The 16,669-nt window shown below is 42.2% G+C and overlaps 1 protein-coding gene across 1 annotated transcript in view; it reads right to left on the bottom strand.

The window, feature by feature from the left end:
* The window catches only part of dhx57 (DEAH (Asp-Glu-Ala-Asp/His) box polypeptide 57), a 75,012-nt gene that overhangs the window by 41,366 nt on the left and 16,977 nt on the right, over positions 1–16,669 (bottom strand). Inside the window, exons 7-11 of the mRNA XM_072265688.1 lie at positions 14,911–15,098; positions 8,383–8,504; positions 7,153–7,348; positions 2,696–2,820; positions 1,555–1,688 (exon numbers count right to left, since the gene is read on the bottom strand). Coding sequence (XP_072121789.1) covers positions 1,555–1,688; positions 2,696–2,820; positions 7,153–7,348; positions 8,383–8,504; positions 14,911–15,098 — 765 coding nt within the window. The remainder of the gene's footprint in view (positions 1–1,554; positions 1,689–2,695; positions 2,821–7,152; positions 7,349–8,382; positions 8,505–14,910; positions 15,099–16,669) is intronic.

The following is a 16,669-nucleotide window of genomic DNA, read 5'->3' on the forward strand; positions in this document are numbered from 1 at the left end:
TAACAGTGACGTGAGACTCACCAATCTAGTTTCCGGGATTATTTCTGTTTCCCTTCTTGGAAAAAAGGAACAACATTAGCTATTCATCAGTCCTCTGGGACCTCATCTGGGGCTAAAGAGGACATGAAGATATTGGTCAAGGCCCCAGCAATCTCATCTCTGGTCTCTCTCAATAACCTGGTGTATATCCCATGAGGCCCTGAGGACTTATCCATCTTAGTGTTCATTAAGGGACCCCACATTTATCTCCTTTTATCTCAAAATGCCCTAGTAAATTAGCAGGCTCCACACTGATCCTCCTATCCTCCACATTCTTCTCCTTCATAAATATTGAACCTCATCTCACATTTAGGACCCTACCCACCTCCTCCACCTCCAAGCACATATGCTGATTTTTACTGTTGAGTGATCTTATCTACTCCTTAGCTATCCTCTTGATGTATGTACAGAACGCCTTGGGGTTCTCTTTAATACTACTTGCCAAACTCTTCATGGTCCCTCTTGTCTTTCTTAATTCCCTTCTTGAATTCTCCAGGCTTCTCCATAATCCTCAGGAGTTTTGTTTGATCTTAAATCTCACATACACTTTGTTCTTGACTAAATTCACCCCCTCTCTTAACAGCCAAGGTTCCCTGACCTTGCCACCCTTGTTCTCGCTTTTTACTGGAACATACCTACTCTGAACTCTGAGCAGTTTGTCTTTAAATGTTCCAGATCTGGACTTGCACAAGAACAGATGTTCCCTATTAACTAGTTCCTGCCAAGTAATTTCGTAATCTGCCCTGCTCCAATTTCACTCTCCCAGAAGGTTTATACTTGCCCTTAATCTATAGTTTAAGGAGTTGTGATCACTGTTCCTCAACAGTTCTCCCACTGACAGGCTCATTATCCAACACCAGGTCCAGTACAGCCCCTTCTTTTGTTGGACTGTCTATGTATTGATTTAAGAAACCTTCCTCGATGCATCTGACACATTCTGCCCCATCTAAGCCTCTTGCACTAAACCAGTCCCAGTCTATATTAGGGAAGTTAAAGTTACTGACAACACTAACTCTGTTATTTTCACACTTTTCCCTAATTTACCTGAATATTATTTCCCCACAGCTATTGGGGACAACAGGACAATCTCATCAGTGATTTCTTATTTTTGAGTTCTACCCACATAGATTCAGTGGATGAGCCCTCCATTATGTCCTCTCTGAGTGCGGCTGTGATATCGTCCCTGATTAATGGCACAACTCCCCCAACTTTTATCTTCTCTATTTGTTTGTAAAATATTGAAATCCTGGAACATCAAGCACCCATCCTTGTCCCTCCCTCACCAAGTCTCTGTTATGTACTGATCTTAAACATGGTTCAAACACTCATTATAGCATTACAAAGCAGAAAGCCTTCTAACTGATAACATGAACATTAGATCCCCACAATAACACTACTCATAAATATTTCCTCAAGTTAAACAAATCATTCAAATATTGTATGTTACATTGATGAGAAGCTCCTGCAACCTTCAATGATGGCCAGCTTTATAAAGCAACAGGGGCTCAATCCTACCTGGAATGTGAAGACAGGGGCACATATTGAAGTACTCAGTGAACAGCTGTGCATTCAGTGTTGCACTCATCAAGACGACACGTAGGTCATGTCGAGACAGTATCAAATCCTTCAGCACCAACAGCAAGAAATCACTGCCAACATATCAATATAGATTCATTTATATTGTGCATGCAAAAACTAAAAAGCAATAGCTAGCTTCAACAATGTTAGCACAGAAATGTATGTGTAATTGTCTCTCCACAGCCATGGAGATTCATCTGCTTGGCTCTGTACAGGTCCTGTAATACACTTCTGAAATTTACCCAGTGATATTTCAATCAGTTTACATTTACTTCAGAGACTACAGGTAACAAAGCAAGCAATGAATTGTGACAGCGTTACATTTTCCAATACATGTATCACAAGTTCATGCTGTACTGTAGTAGATCAATCAGCTACATACAAGGAAGCTACAGGAGCGTCCTGTGCTGATGAAGCCAGTGTCCCAGAAGATGAAACATTAACACTTCATCAAGAGGAGTTTCGCAGCCCACTGCCCTTGACATCAGCTAACAAGAAGGCAGAGAGAGAGAGAGAGAGAAGCTGTCCCCTGCGGCGGACCACAAGGGTGCGCCAGCCAGATGACCACCTGGATAGACATTTCATCAATTTTCTCAGTTTACCTCACTTATTCCTTTCCTCTGTGGTCTACATGTATGGTAGGGAGGGATTTACCTTGGCCACCACCACCCCCTGCCACTTGCAGGGCATGAGTTACCATGTCTGTTTTAAATTCACTTCAATCTGTTCAGGACCTTCCCTTGAAACCTACTTGGTTCTGTTCTTTAAATTTACTGTGCAACATCCTTTAAAGTTTTTTCTTCCTGCACGATCTTTTAATTTTTTTTCTTCCTGTACAACTTGCTCCCCCTCAACGTCAAGTTTCACTGCAGGTTCTAATTCCCAGCAGCTTCTCTGCACAAATCCTGTGGTTTGAAACTCTCAATCCTGTTGCCTTTCCTGAATTAGTGACTTTTCCACTTGATGGCACCCAGCAACACCACTGCTTTGAAAGTCACAGCTTTATAGAGGTTACATAGAAATACCTTTCCTCTGTTCTTTCGTGAACTTCAGCTTTATAGAGGTTACATAGAAATACCTTTCCTCTGTTCTTTCGTGAACTTCATCTACGATAACATGGGACACGCCTTTAAGATCTGGATCTGCTTCCAGGCGCCTGAGCAGCACTCCTGCGGTACAGTAAAGCAACCTGGTCGAGGAGGACTGAAAGTAAAATGCCAAATGTGAATATCCAAAGCTTACACAAAACACTACAGCACAGTACAGGTCTTTGGCCCACAATGTTGCACCAACCTTTTAGCCTACTCCTAGATCAATCTAACCCTTCCCTCCTAGGTGGCTCTCCCTTTTTTCTGTCATCCATGTGCCTATCTAAGTGTTTGTTAAATTCCCCTAATGTATCTGCCTCTACTCCCACCCATATCAGGGCATTCCACACACTCACCACTCTGTGTAAAACAGACTTACCTCTGACATCCCCCCTACATTTTGCTCCAATCACCGTAAAATTATCATTCCTAGTATTAGCCATTTCAGACTTGGGGTTGGGTCTCCAGCTACCTACTTGCTCATTTGAGATCAGTGAAACACTCGCAAATTCATATGCAAAGATTGTAATTCATTGTAATTATTCACTGAGGGCAACTCTAACACTTCTAGAACTATAAGTTGTTTTATAGAGAAACCAATAAAAACTTAATTCAATCAGCCCGCTCCAAATTGAAAAGGAAAATACGGAAAATATAGGCAGAATGGTGTAAATACAATAAAAAAAGCTGAAGAGAATTTAGGAGTGGATAAAGATTTCCGGAGATGAAAACAAGTTTATTATGGAGATCAAAGGGAATCTCTGCAATTGCAATAGTGAGTGAACAACTATGTTTGTGTAAAGTCTTCCACAACCTCAGCATGTCAAAAAGCACTTTACAGTTAGTTGCCAAGTAAACTGTAATTCAAAGAACAGCAATAAAGTCACATATGGCAATGGAGATAATGCAGAATGCAATGCAAGTTGAAACGTTAAATAAATGCTTTCCAGAAGCTTTGAGTAGCAAGGATATCAGCTTGTTTTTATAAAAACCTTCACTGCAAACAGGTTTTAAGTATTATTGAGACTCATGAAAAAGTAAAACAACTGCTATCGTAGCTTTAACTATATAGGGGATAAAACACAGCCAAGACAGATGCAACATTTAGTGGCCACTTCATTAGGTACAGGAGGTCTTCTGCTGCAGCCCATCCACTTCAAGGTTCAATGTGTTGTGTCTTCAGAGGTGCTTTTCTGCACACCACTGTTGTAATGCATGGTTATTTGATTTACTCCTGCCTTCCTGTCAGCTTAAACCACTCTGGCTATGCTCATCTGACATCTCTCATTAATGTGGTGTTTCCATCCAGAGGATGTTTTTTTGTTCATCGCACTACTCTCTGTAAACTCTAGAGACTGTTGTGCATGAGAATCCCAGAAGATCAGCGGTTCCTGAGTCACTCAAACCACCCTGTCTGGCACCAGCAATCATTTCCCAGCTAAAGTCACCTTTCTTCCCATTCTGATCTTTGGTCTGAACAACCACCGAACCTCTTGACTGTGTCCACATGCTTTTGTGCATTGAGTTGCATAAACTGGCCCATCAGATATTTACATTAACAAGCAGACGTATACTGGTACCTAATAAAGTGGCCACTGAGTGTATATTGGTTCAACATCAACTAGTAAAAATAACGGTATAATGAAACAATGGATCAGAATATTGGACAATATCTAGTAACATGAGGAAACAAATTGAAGCAGCAGAGATGTGGTTTTGGAGGAGGATGCAAAGAATATTATGGACGAAACAAATATCTAACAAGGATGTCATGAACAGAGCAAACACAAAAAGAGAAATAATGCATGAGATCATGAAAAGGCAACGTAACTTCATTGGACATGTGATTAGGAAAGAGGAGTTAGAATTCATGGTAATTATGGGAATGATTGAAGGGAAGAAAGCAAGAGGAAGGCAAAGACAAATGATGATGGAGACAGCAGCCAGAGAACTGGAAATGAATACCAATGAATTGATCCACTTGACCCGAAACAGGAGTGTGTGGGCCATGGCAGTCAAAGCTCAAACTGGGCATGGCACCTGATGATGATGATGATGAATGAAACAATAAATATATATTGCTATAGTGAAGCAACTAATTAATGTTCAATTTTCTACAAACTTCTATTAAAGATACATCCAACATTCAAGGTGTCAGCAAAATCTTCCTTGGCCCTGAAGGAAGTATCAATGATTTAAGAATTTACTAACCTGAAACATTACTGAAAGCACAATGAACTTGGCATTTAACACTCCTCTTTTATTTAAGGTACCAGAGCATTACATAACTAATCAAGGGTTGGGGAAGGATGCCTCATATCACATGAAGTCACAGTTTAAATGGGGACGGAAAGAACAGAGAAGCCATTTAAAATCCTAGGAAATGGAGAATGGATTAGCTAAATCATTTTTCGAGAGAGCCCAAGATTGAAGAACTGCTGACAACAATCTTTTGACCAGCTTTCATTTTGGTGGTTACATGAAGCGCCGAGCAAAGGTAATAATACTTTTAGGAAGTGATTATTCAATAAAAGAGAAATTAGCAAAATTTTATCAATCCCTTGAGGGAAGAGTGTATTTATTAATATTATTTTCAAAGGTCAAAGTATATGTAACCATATGCTACCCAATGGTTAACTTACAGTAAAAGAAGAGCAAGAGAATCAATGAAAAACTACACACAAAGTCTGACAAGCAACCAATGAGCACAAGGCAAACTGAGCAATACAAATAAGTAAATAAATAATACTGAGAAGAGGAATTGTAGAGTCTTTGAAAGTGAGTCCATAGATTGTTCAAGATTGTAATGCATCAACTAGTTAGTTGCTTGACTATAGATAGACCCACAGAGCAACAGCACTTGATCTGGAGAAGATCATGATCCATAGGCTACGTCCACACTAGACCGGATAAATCCGTAACCAAAGCCTTTTCTCTTCGTTTTGACCCTCCGTCCACACTGAAATGGCGTTTTCCTCCCCCAAAAACGGAGCTTTTCTAAAACACTCTCCAGAGTGTTTAAATCTGAAAACGCCGGTTGTGCAGTGTAGTATGTATGGGATAACCGAAGATTTTAAAAAACCTGCCGTCCCTTTCCTCAGTGAAGAGACTATGGCTGTAGGAAATGTACTGTGGGGGATCCATCATATTCCTCATCATTGCAAATCCCTCTGCAACAAAGTTAGTCAGTTTTTCAATGTTCGTCGTCAGCTGGGTCATACTGTCCCTGAACTCCCTGTTAGTTGCCTCCATACACTCCAGTATTTGTTTTTTTAGTTTTAAGCCCTCCTGCACGACAGCCAACAGCTGTTTGTCGTTTGGCAATTTCCTTTTAAGTTTTTCTAGTCTGTAACTGGACAAACTTGCACCAAGTATACCTTTTCCCCTTCGCTTGTTTTCTGTAGATGTGTCCTGCACATGCCCAGCAGGAGGAGATCTGCCCAAATACCCGTGTTAATGTGGACAGAAGGTATTTTCAAAAATGCCTGGTGTGGACATCTATCGTTTTTACAAGAAACCGGCATTTTCAAAATTATTCAGTCGAGTGTGGACATAGCCATTGTGTACACATTATTATCTGAATGGTGGCCGATTAGGAAAAGGGGAGGTGCAACGAGACCTGGGTGTCATTATACACCAGTCATTGAAAGTGGGCATGCAGGTACAGCAGGCAGTGAAAAAGGCGAATGGTATGCTGGCATTTATAGCAAGAGGATTCGAGTACAGGAGCAGGGAGGTACTACTGCAGTTGTACAAGGCCTTAGTGAGACCACACCTGGAGTATTGTGTGCAGTTTTGGTCCTCTAATCTGAGGAAAGACATCCTTGCCATAGAGGGAGTACAAAGAAGGTTCACCAGATTGATTCCTGGGATGGCAGGACTTTCATATGATGAAAGACTGGATGAACTAGGCTCATACTCGTTGGAACTTAGAAGATTGAGGGGGGATCTGATTGAAACGTATAAAATCCTAAAGGGATTGGACAGGCTAGATGCAGGAAAATTGTTCCCGATGTTGGGGAAGTCCAGAACGAGGGGTCACAGTTTGAGGATAAAGGGGAAGCCTTTTAGGACCGAGATGAGGAAAAACTTCTTCACACAGAGAGTGGTGAATCTGTGGAATTCTCTGCCACAGGAAACAGTTGAGGCCAGTTCATTGGCTATATTTAAGTGGGGTTAGATATGGCCTTTGTGCTAAAGGGATCAGGGGGTATGGAGGGAAGGCTGGTACAGGGTTCTGAGTTGGATGATCAGCCATGATCATACTGAATGGCGGTGCAGGCTCGAAGGGCTGAATGGCCTACTCCTGCACCTATTTTCTATGTTTCTATGTCACCTAAACAAATAAGTCAGTAAATCGCTGCTTATTAAGATCTTCACCCTATATTACAACAAAAATATCATCCTGTGTTTTTAAATACTACTGATTACTTAAACACAGACCAACCTTCACACTTTCAAGTCTAATCTGGTATCCTACACTTTCTCCCAGTCTCTCAGCCCGTTCTTTAGCTACACGCTCAGCCACAGAAATAGCAGAGATCCTCCGAGGTTGAGTACAGACGATGTTTGCAACTTCTCCCAGAAGACCATTGAGGGAGTCATCCAAGATAAACTGAGGAATTTGGGTCGTCTTTCCACACCTGTGGGATTTTGGAGAAAAGAAAATACTGCTTTCTATATGTATGACACATTACGTGGATAAACATGTACAATCTCACCAACTACACAGATGAACATTTGAATAAAGATTTAAGACTGGAATCATTTGCAACTTGAAATTTCAAACTATAAAAAAGTGAAAAAATGATGATAAGAATTCCAGTACAGCCCAGATTTAAAGTGGGCATTCGGAATTGCAGTTATTGGCACAAGTTGAAGCCTAAAACAAAATAAATACAATAAGCTGAAACTGTATTATGAATATTTGATAGAGAAGTCATTATCTGATTTATTTTTTGAAAAATTCCATTGACATTATCTTGCCCTGTAGTTAACGTTCTGCCTGACATCCACTGAAGATACAAGAGATACTTGCCAAAAATAGTCAAAGTCCATTATCTTGGCATCAACAAGGCCAGCATTTGCTGTATGTACCTAGCTTCCCGTTGAGAAGGCAGTCTCCATCACTGCAGTTGGGCTGGTGAAGGTGCTCTCGTGTTGCTGCTAGGTATAAGGCACTGAAATCCTGGTCCAGCAGTCACAGAGAGGTAATATGGATGTGATCTTGGAAATTATAGGTTCCCATGTTTCAATCCCCCTCTCCTTTTCGGTAAATGATGGAGGGAAAAGTTTTGAAGCAGCTTTTGAAACTGCTGCAAAGTATCGTGTGGATAATAAGTGGCTACATAAATGATGTGAGGAACGTGAGCTTTTCTGTGGGCAAATCATCAATCAAAGGAACTGCTTCACGATGAATGGCACCCAATTGACAGCTGTCGCAGCCACACCCACCCTGGTTAGTAGGTTATACTCCACCTCACTACAAATAATCAAATTCTGTTCATGTTCTTCCAATGCAGCCCAATTTAATTATAGGTTTAAGATAATAGACGTTACTCCTGCAACACTACAACAACTCACTACTTTCTGGAGGCTCACTTACTTAAATGTCTAAAAAGGTGTTAACTTGGTAACATTACAATTTAGTATCAGATCCAACATCTGCTAAACTTACCCTGTCATTCCACTCACCACCAGTACCTGGGCCTTACTCAACATATCCAAGATTTGGTCTTTTGCATCAAAGGCTGGGAGTTTCTTCCTCTCTTGCAGCATTGACTGGTAGCGTTTGGAAGACTGTAAAAATTAGGGCATGATTTTACCTCCATCAATAAATCGCAAAGATGATACATAAAAACACACAGATGCTCTGACACACAAGTAGACCATTCACCTAACAATCCTTATAAGAGGACTAGAATATCAAAGCAAGGATGTAACGCTAAGACTTTACGTGGCATTGGTCAGACTGCACTTGGAGTGTTGCGAGCAGTTTTGGGCCCCCTATTTAAAAAAGGAAGTGCTGCTATTGGAGAGAGTCCAGGGGAGGTTCGTGAGAATTATCTCAAAATGAAAGGGTTAAGGTACGAGGAGTGTTTGATGACTCTGAGCCTGCACTGGCGGGAGTTTAGAAGAATGAAGGGAGGTTTCAATAAAAGACCTAGATAGAGTGGATGTGGAGAGGATGTTTCCTCAGCGGGAGAATCAGAATCAGAATCAGCCATGCGTCGTGAAACCCAGCAGCAGCAGTTCAATGCAATACGTAATACAGAAGAAAAAAACAATAAAAAATAAATTACAGTATACGTATATTGAATAGATTAAAATTCATGCAAAAAACAGAAATAATATACACTAAAAAAGTGAGGTAGTGTTCCTGGGTTCAATGTCCATTTATGAATCAGATGGCAGAGGGGAAGAAGCTGTTCCTGAATCGCTGAGTGTGTGCCTTCAGGCTTCTGTACCTCCTACCTGATGGTAACAGTGAGAAAAGGGCATGCCCTGGGTGCTGGAGGACCTGAATAATGGACACTGCCCTTCTGAGACGCCACTCCCTGAAGAGGTCCTGGGTATTTTGTAGGCTAGTGCCCAAGATGCAGCCGACTAAATTTACAACCCTCTGCAGCTTCTTTCGTTCCTGTGCAGTAGCCCCTCCATACCAGACAATGATGCAGCCTGTCAGAATGCTCTCCACTGTACAACTGTAGAAGTTTTCGAGTGCACTTGTTGACATGTCAAATCTCTTCAAACTCCTAATGAAGTATGGCCGCTGTCTTGCCTTCTTTATAACTACATTGATATGTTGGGACCAGGTTAGATCCTCAGAGATCTTGACACCCAGGAACTTGAAGCTGCTCACTCTCTCCACTTCTAATCCCTCTATGAGGATTGATGTGTGTTCCTTCACCTTACCCTTCCTGAAGTCCACAATCAGCTCTTTCGTCTGACTGACGTTGAGTGCCAGGTTGTTGCTGCGGCACCACTCCACTAGTTGGCATATCTAGGACCAGAAGGCACAGCCTTCGGAATAGAAGGATATCCCTTTAGTACAGAGATGTGGGGAAATTTCTTGAGCTCAAGGGAGGTAGTGAGGTAGAAGTATGTGATGTCAATGTACATATACAACCTTATGTTGTGATTTTGGATGAGATTGCAAAGGACCAAGAATAAAATTGGGAGGGGGAGTGAGGCTAAATCCTTAGGGAACTCCAGAAATAAGCAGGAGTAGAGAATGATGCTTAAAATTATAAAAAGAGAAGAAGCAGACAGCTTCCACTAGTTTAGTAATAAATAAATGAAATTTCTATGCAGGGTTTGGAGTAAAGGACTGGTGAAATAATCATGCAGAATTATAGAATTGGAGTTCACCTCCAGGTTTAATGTTGAGGCAGAAAATATGTCAAAACTCAGGACCTGAGTGACCAGTTGGATGAAGTAATTGAATTAAAAGGGCATGAGAATAGGACAGGTAGAAGTATTGACCGACTTAGACAATAAGACCATAAGACATGGGAGCAGAACTAGGCCACTTCCATCATGGCTGATTTATTATCCCTCTCAACCCCATTCTCCTGCCTTCTCCCCTTTGATGCCCTTACAAATCAAGAACCTATCAATCTCCGGTTTAAATATACCCTATGATTTGGCCTCCACAGCCATCTGTGGCAATGAATACCACAGTTTCATTGCCACACTAGAGTTAGATCTGAAAGTTCACAAATCTGCCTCGGCTCTATGAACAAAAAACGTTCTGCTTCTCCAAGAGGGAAATATAAATTCTATATTATACACTTTAGAATGGTCAAAGAGAACTACAAAAAATGTTATTGGAGGAGTGATAACCTCAATAGGATGAAAGAGGGCCTGGCTAGGGTAAAATAGTCCCAAAAATTAAGAGGTGAAACAAACAGAAATACAGGTGTCCCTTAGAGAGGTACATGACTGGTACATTCCCATTTGGGCAGTACAGTGATGCAATCACAGAGCTTGCATAATGACCTTACTGCTGTCTGTGTGGTGTTTGCATGTTCTCCCTTTAATTGTGTGTGAATTCTGTGGGCTCTTCCGATTCCTTCCACATCCCAAAAGCATGCAGGTTGGAAAGTTAACTGCCCTCTGCAAATAGCCCTAATTTGTAAATTCCAGGGGGAACAGAAGAGAAATGAGAAGAATAGCAAGGGTTTCATTGCAGGATTAGTGCAAATGGATGCTTGATGGAACCAGTCTGGTCTCAGTGGGCTGAAGGGTCTATTTTCATGCTGTTCATAGGCATCCGTTACTCTCGTGAGACCATGGATTTGCACCTTGGAAAGTTTCCAGGGTGCAGGCCTGGGCAAGGTTGTATGGAAGACCAGCAGTTGCCCATGCTGCAAGTCTCCCCTCTCCATGCTACCGATGTTGTCCAAGGAAAGGGCATTAGGACCCATACAGCTTGGCACCGGTGTCGTCACAGAGCAATGTGTGGTTAAGTGCCTTGCTCAAGGACACACATGCTGTCTCAGCTGAGGCTCGAACTAGCAACCTTCAGATCACTTGACCGACGCCATAACCACTTGGCCACGCGCCAACACTTCACGCTGTATGACTGATACTATGATTATGATGAGAGGTTAGTAGTAAAACAAAAAAATGTAGAACATGTCTATTTAAATCAGCATGGATTGAAGACTGGTTAGAAACAAAGACGGAGATTAGAAACAAAAATAGCCACTGTCTGGCTACATGAAGCGGAATATTGCTAGAAGCAAGCTTGGGGTTCAGTGGCTTACAATCAATATCATATGGATAAGCTATTCAATTTATGTATGATTCAGAAGGTATGTGGAAAACAAGCTGCAAAGATCAAAACATCTACAAAGGGATACTAATAGATGAAATGAGTACTCAAGATAGAGGCAGATGGAATATATTTTGAGGTAAGAAAAATAAATACGAGTTTAAGAAGCAGAAATATTAATATTTAGGGAGCCCTGGATGACATTATCCAACAATGTCATTAACACTTAGGAGAAATTGTTATCATTTAAGAGCAGTTTGGATAGGTCGTGGATGGGAGGGGTATTGGGGGCTATAGTCTGGGTGAAGGTCGATGGGACCAGGCAAAATAATAGCTTGGCACGGATTAGATGGGCCGTAGGGCCTGATTCTGTGCTGTAATGTTCTATCACCCTAATCAGAAAACAGTCACATGCAGGTGCAGAAAGGAATTAGAAAAAGCAGATGTAAAAGGGATTTAAGTTCAAGATTGAAGGACTCTTACTGCAATTGTGCAGAACACTGAAGAGACCATACCTGGATGACTGTAGTTTTGGTCTCACTGCTTAAGGAAGAGTGCATTTGCCTTGAAGAAGAGCAACAAACGTACTTTGGTCTCACACAAATTTAGGGGAGGGAGATCAATGATCAGGTTTATTAACAAATTTCACAACACATACCGGTGATAATAAACCTGATTCTGATTCTGAAGAGGGAATGGGTAGACAAAGCCTAAATTGACAAGGGTTTATAAGAAAGGTCCCATGAAAAATTTCTTCAGGGTTCAAGATTCAAGATTGTCTAATGTTATTTCCAGCACACATGTGTAAAGGAGAACAAAATAATTGTTATTCCAGATCTGATGTAGTGCAAAAAAATACACAATAAGATAAAGAACACAATAATTTAAAAACATAATAAATATAAATACATAAGATAGCTTATTTACATAGATTGACTGTGCGTCCATAAAGTGACACTGGGCACAGGAGTGTCTACACACAAGGTGATTCTGACAGGAAATAATAAAATAGTGGTGGGCGGGCCGTGGAAGGATGGGTTAGTAGATGGAGGTGCTGATCAGCCTTACTGTTTGGGGAAAGTAACAGTTTTAGAAACTGGTGGTCTTGGTGTGGATGCTACACAGCCTTGTCCCTGATGGAAGTGGGATGAACAGTCCATGTACAGGGTGAGGGGGATCATTTATGATGTAGCTGGCCTTTCACTGGCTCCTTTCTGTATATATGTCCTTGATGGTGGGTACACAGTGCTGGTGATGCGTTGTGCAGTTTTGACTACCTGTTGTAGAGCCTTCCTGTCCGCTGCAGTGTAGTTTCTGTACCGTGCAGTTCATTAGGATGGTCTCTACTGCGTATCTGCAGAAGAACAAGAGTATAGATGTGCATGGCCCAGCTCCCTTCAGCCTTCCCAGAAAGTAGAGGCATTGGTAAACTTTAACAATTGTGAAGGATGTGCTGTGTGAGATGTGAAATCCCAAGAGTTTGAAACTGTTTGTAATTTCCACTGCTGTGCTGCCGATGTAAACGACAGTGTGAATGGTGTGACTTCCCTGAAGTTAATAACCATCTCCTGTGTCTTCCCTGAAGTTAACAGCCATCTCCTGCGTCTTCCCTGAAGTTAATAGCCATCTCCTGCGTCTTCCCTGAAGTTAATAGCCATCTCCTATGTCTTCCCTGAAGTTAGTAGCCATCTCCTGTATCTTCCCTGAAATTAGTAGCCATCTCCTGTGTCTTCCCTGAAGTTAGTAGCCATCTCCTGTGTCTTCCCTGAAGTTAAAAGCCATCTCCTGCGACTTCCCTGAAGTTAATAACCATCCCGTGTCTTCCCTGATGTTAATAACCATCCCGTGTCTTCCCTGATGTTAATAACCATCTCCTGTGTCTTCCCTGAAGTTAATAACCATCTCCTGCGTCTTCCCTGAAGTTAGTAGCCATCTCCTGTGTCTTCCCTGAAGTTAGTAGCCATCTCCTGCGTCTTCCCTGAAGTTAAAAGCCAACTCCTGCGACTTCCCTGAAGTTAGTAACCATCCCGTGTCTTCCCTGATGTTAATAACCATCCCGTGTCTTCCCTGAAGTTAATAACCATCTCCTGTGTCTTCCCTGAAGTTAATAGCCATCTCCTGTGTCTTCCCTGAAGTTAATAGCCATCTCCTGTGTCTCTCCTGAAGTTAATAGCCATCTCCTATGTCTTCCCTGAAGTTAATAGCCATCTCCTATGTCTCCCCTGAAGTTAATAGCCATCTACTATGTCTTCCCTGAAGTTAGTAGCCATCTCCTGTATCTTCCCTGAAGTTAGTAGCCATCTCCTGTGTCTTCCCTGAAGTTAATAGCCATCTCCTGCGACTTCCCTGAAGTTAGTAGCCATCTCCTGTATCTTCCCTGAAGTTAGTAGCCATCTCCTGTGTCTTCCCTGAAGTTAAAAGCCATCTCCTGCGACTTCCCTGAAGTTAATAACCATCCCGTGTCTTCCCTGATGTTAATAACCATCTCCTGTGTCTTCCCTGAAGTTAATAACCATCTCCTGTGTCTTCCCTGAAGTTAATAGCCATCTCCTGCGTCTTCCCTAAAGTTAATAACCATCTCCTGTGTCTTCCCTGAAGTTAATAACCATCTCTTGTGTCTTGCTGACATTGAATAAGAGGTTATTTGCCTGGCATCAGGCCTTGTGCTCTTCCAGCTCCTCTCTGTAGGCCGTCTCGTTATTGTTGGTGTTGAGCCCCACTGTGAATCCATTGGCAAACTTGACAATGTGATTATTCAGTTGCTCGGCCGTGCAGTCGTGTGTGAGCAGAATGTACAGCAATGGGCTCAGCACACAGCCCTGGGGGGTTGGGGAGGGCACCTGTGTTGAGGATGATGGGGAGGGAGGAGTGGTTGTACATCCTGACTGTACGAGCTCCGCTGGTTAGGAAGTCCAACACCCAGATGCACAGTGGCGTACTTAGGCGGAGGACTAGGAGTTTGTTCACCAAGGTTTGTGGGACAGAGGTGTTGAATGCTGAAGTGAAATCCAGAAACAACATTCTGACCTAAGTTAAGGTAGTCCAAGGAAGACCTCACTGGTGTGGTAAGCTTCATTGTCTTTGAATCAGGAGGAGTGGGTGAGGGGAAACTCTCAATCGTAGAGTGCTACTATTGCTCAAACGTTGAGCATATTGAAGACAGGTGAACAGATTTTAGATCATGAAAGCATTTTGGAATAGACAAATCAGCATCTCAGGTTCAGAGCAAAAACAAACACCTGAAAAAGCTCTCCTAATTCTTATATTCTTGAAGAACAGACTTCTGATGGACAGAACATGCTTTCTACAACCAAAATTACCAAACAAATGATCAGTGCTTAAAATGCTGAGGAAAAAGCAAGTTGTTATAAACTATCATGCATTAAACACACCCTTCAGAATAATATGGAGAACATTTGAAGTTACCTGTTTGTCTTTAAATTGTTTACAGAGCTTTTGGTTTTCTTTGTATATATTTTCCACTTTCCAGTTAAACTTTTTCAACTGCTTCTTCTTCAGATGCGCATAACTCTCTGTTTCTACAACCACAGCCGCAGTTTCAACCTCCTCCTCCAAGATGTCATCTTCATCCTCCTTCCTGGGACTGTATTTCTCTGCAATTGCAAAACATTAGCTTAACTGGAAAGACAACAGCGTCAAAATACAATAGGCATAATAAGATTAAGAATCAGCTTTAGATCCACTTGCACCTTCCATTTAGATGGTTAAAGTCAAATCCCACTGCAGGGGTTTAGTCATAGTCATACTTTATTGATCCCAGGGGAAATTGGTTAAATTGCACAAGCATGCCCAGTTTGATACCCAGGGAGACTTACTGGAGGCCTCACTCATTGGTGAGACCCATTGTCATTGAGGGGCTGCTTCACTAAGCACCTCCGCTCCATCCTCAAAAGCAGAACTTCCCAGTGACCCAACATTTTAATTCTGATTTCCATTCCTGAACAGACATGTCTGTCCATGGCCTCCTCTTGTGCCACAATGAGGCCACCCTCAGGATGGAGGAGCAACACCTTATAATCCATCTGGGTAGCCTCTAACCTGATGGCTTAAATAGTAATTTCTTCTGGTAAAAAAAATTCCCTCCCCCTCCCCTCTTCTTCTATTTCTCACTCTGACCTCTTACCTCTTCTCAGCTGCCTATCACCTCCTCCCGGTGCCCCTCCTCCTTTCCCTTCTCCTACGGTCCACTCTCCTCTCCTATCAGATTCCTTCCTCTCCAGCCCTTTACCTTTCCCACACACCTGGTTTCACCTATCACCTTCTATCTATCCTCCTTCCCCTCTCCCCCATCTTTTTATTCTGGTGTCTTCCCCATTCCTTTCCAGTTCTGAGGTAGGGTTTCGGCCTAAAACGTCAACCATTGGTTCATTTCCATAGATGCCGCCTGACCTGCTGAGTTCCTCCAGCCTTTTGAATGTGTTGCTTTGGATTTGCAGAATCTGCAGAACTTGTTGTATTTATCTTATTGGAGGCTCCGTTTTGAAGGCAACTTTCCTATATTGAGGCTCTGTCTATTACAGACAAACACAAAAGATCCCTTGGGAGTATTCATCAATTTTGCCTCCCTCAATATCAAAGGAAGTGAATGCAGGTATAGACTTGTACAGCAGGAAAACAGGTCCTTTAGCCCATGGAATTCACGCTTGCCATCAACCATCATTTAAACTAATGTTTTTGTTATTTTCCACACCTTTCCATCAATTCTCCAAATGAACTGCTCATCCACACACCAGGGGAAATTTACAGTGGCTAATCATCCCAGCAACCTGCATACTTTGGGACGTGGCTGGAAACTGGGACACCCAAGGGAAAACCCAGACATTCACTGGGACAAAGTGTAAACCCAAGGTCAGGGCTGCACCAGTGCAGCTAGATGCGGGACTGCAAAGCAGCTGGCTGAACCACCCCACATAATGTGGCCATCCCTTATGGCGGCACAATGAGATTGCAGATGCTGGAATAACACAACCATCAACTGGAGGAACCCAAAGGGCCAGGCAGCATCTGTGGGAGGAAAGGAATTGTCAATGTTTCGGGTTAAGGCACTCCATCAGGACCCTGCATATATTAAGGAGTAGCTAATTCAAATTTCAGAAAAGTTAAACCTGCGGAATAACCTGGATACAACTGTGGCGACCTTTATAAAACCATCTTTAATGTGGTA

This window comes from Mobula birostris, chromosome 8 (genome assembly GCF_030028105.1).
Source record: "Mobula birostris isolate sMobBir1 chromosome 8, sMobBir1.hap1, whole genome shotgun sequence".
Taxonomy (NCBI): Eukaryota; Metazoa; Chordata; class Chondrichthyes; order Myliobatiformes; family Myliobatidae; genus Mobula; species Mobula birostris.